The 1,729-nt window shown below is 40.9% G+C and overlaps 1 protein-coding gene across 1 annotated transcript; it reads right to left on the reverse strand.

The window, feature by feature from the left end:
• Positions 1 to 26: 26 nt before the first annotated feature.
• On the reverse strand, positions 27 to 1,670 carry LOC112453389 (probable chitinase 10; the record flags this gene model as incomplete). Its single annotated transcript, XM_025014134.1, has 3 exons — positions 27 to 802; positions 982 to 1,270; positions 1,485 to 1,670. Coding segments are annotated over 3 exons (1,251 nt in total), but the record flags the coding sequence as incomplete, so codon positions are not given.
• Positions 1,671 to 1,729: the final 59 nt, after the last annotated feature.

The following is a 1,729-nucleotide window of genomic DNA, read 5'->3' on the forward strand; positions in this document are numbered from 1 at the left end:
AAAATCGCTTATTTTCGTGCTTCTACTTAGTTTTCTCCCCTTAAACTTACAGCATTAGATGTCGGTTTCCAGTCATTCGGTAAAGAATACAGCGGTGCTACGTGGCCAGTCTTTTTGTCCCATTGACCATGGAAGTCGTACGTCATCACGGATATCCAGTCCAGGTATTTGGACAGGATAGGAACGTCGTATCCCGCGTCGATCACCCTCTTGCTTGGCGATACGGCCGCAGAGAGAAGTAATCCTCGAGGCTTAAACTCGTTACTCAGTTCCTTCACCAGCTCAGCGAAGCTTTGCTTGTCAGGCTCCGGGCCCTTGTTGCAGTCCGCTTGCCAGCATACCGGATATTTCCAATCGAGATCGAGACCCTCGAAACCATACTTTTCGATGAAGTCAAGAACTTGCGTGATAAATCTTCGCCTAGCCGACGGCGAGTTTACCAGTCTACTGTATTTGTCGCCGGCCGAATCGTTCCAGCCTCCCAGTGTCATCAGCACCTTCAGACCCTTTGCCTTGAACGCCACCACCCTTTCGTAAAACTTGTTGTCTATATCGGCCCAGAGATCGTTGGATTTCATCGTTAAGCTGCTACTGTCGAGCACGGAGAATCCGTAAAGCACATGGGTACAGAGATCGGAGTCTATATCTTCCGGTACGAATCTGCCACCCTCTTGCCGATACCAGGCCCAGTTAGTGAAATAGCAGATGACTTTAAACTCGCCGGAACTGTCGCGATCCACTGCCGTAGTCGTCTGTATCGCTTGTGTGGGCTTGACGGTCCACGTCGTAACCGCTCCTGTACCTAATAATCATAAGAAATAGTATTAAATGTTATTAAAAAATTAAACGTAAAAAATACTATTTTAATATAATCAATATTTATACTTTTTTTATATAATAGACTCCAAACTTTATATTTTTCTACATATTGTATATATCATTGAGATATTTTTCTATTTTGAAAATAATATTAACATCTACTTTCTGTAATGGGACACAGCGGGCCCTTCGGATAATTCCTTAAAACTCGATTCATTGTTCTCAATAGCGGATTAGGCTCGCAGCCGCATCTGTTTTTGAAGTCGTCCAGATCTAAGGCCCAAACCATACCACCGCCGAGACCAAGTTTCTTGATCAGTTCTGCCTTCAGTCTGATTTGTTGAGCGTCGTCGAAGCTCACCCACTGAAGACCTTTGTAGGCATAAGGGCCGATTCTACTGTCTTTATCCTGAACGACTGTCCATCCCTTCTTCAACGTTCTTTCACATATCTGTCATAAAAGCAAAAGAATAGATATTTATTTACTCCTGGAATAAATGTACATCTTTGGGATATTAAAAATTAATAACTTTTTATTTGCAGCTACTAATTAATGCAATATTAATATTTTCTTATATGCATTTTATTAGAAACTTATTTGATGATTTTTTAATATTTATTTAGATTTTTATTTTTTAATATTTCCTTTTTGGACATGAATTTACCTCGTAATATGACAAGAAACCTGTTGCATTGGTCGCCTCTCCAGCTTCGCCGCCGCCATAGGTTGGCGCGTTTAATCCGTGTACGCTACTCGCCGCAAGTGAAAATGATCGGCCGTACAATGGGGTACCCATGATCAACTTTTTCGGATTTGCACCTTTCTCTATCCAATAATGGATCGAAAAGTTCTAGTAACAAAGAACTAAGTATTTTTAAAATTTTTGATATTATTAGTATTTCTGATATT

This window comes from Temnothorax curvispinosus, unplaced genomic scaffold, assembly GCF_003070985.1.
Source record: "Temnothorax curvispinosus isolate PA1 unplaced genomic scaffold, ASM307098v1 QBEX01004279.1, whole genome shotgun sequence".
NCBI classification, from domain to species: Eukaryota; Metazoa; Arthropoda; class Insecta; order Hymenoptera; family Formicidae; genus Temnothorax; species Temnothorax curvispinosus.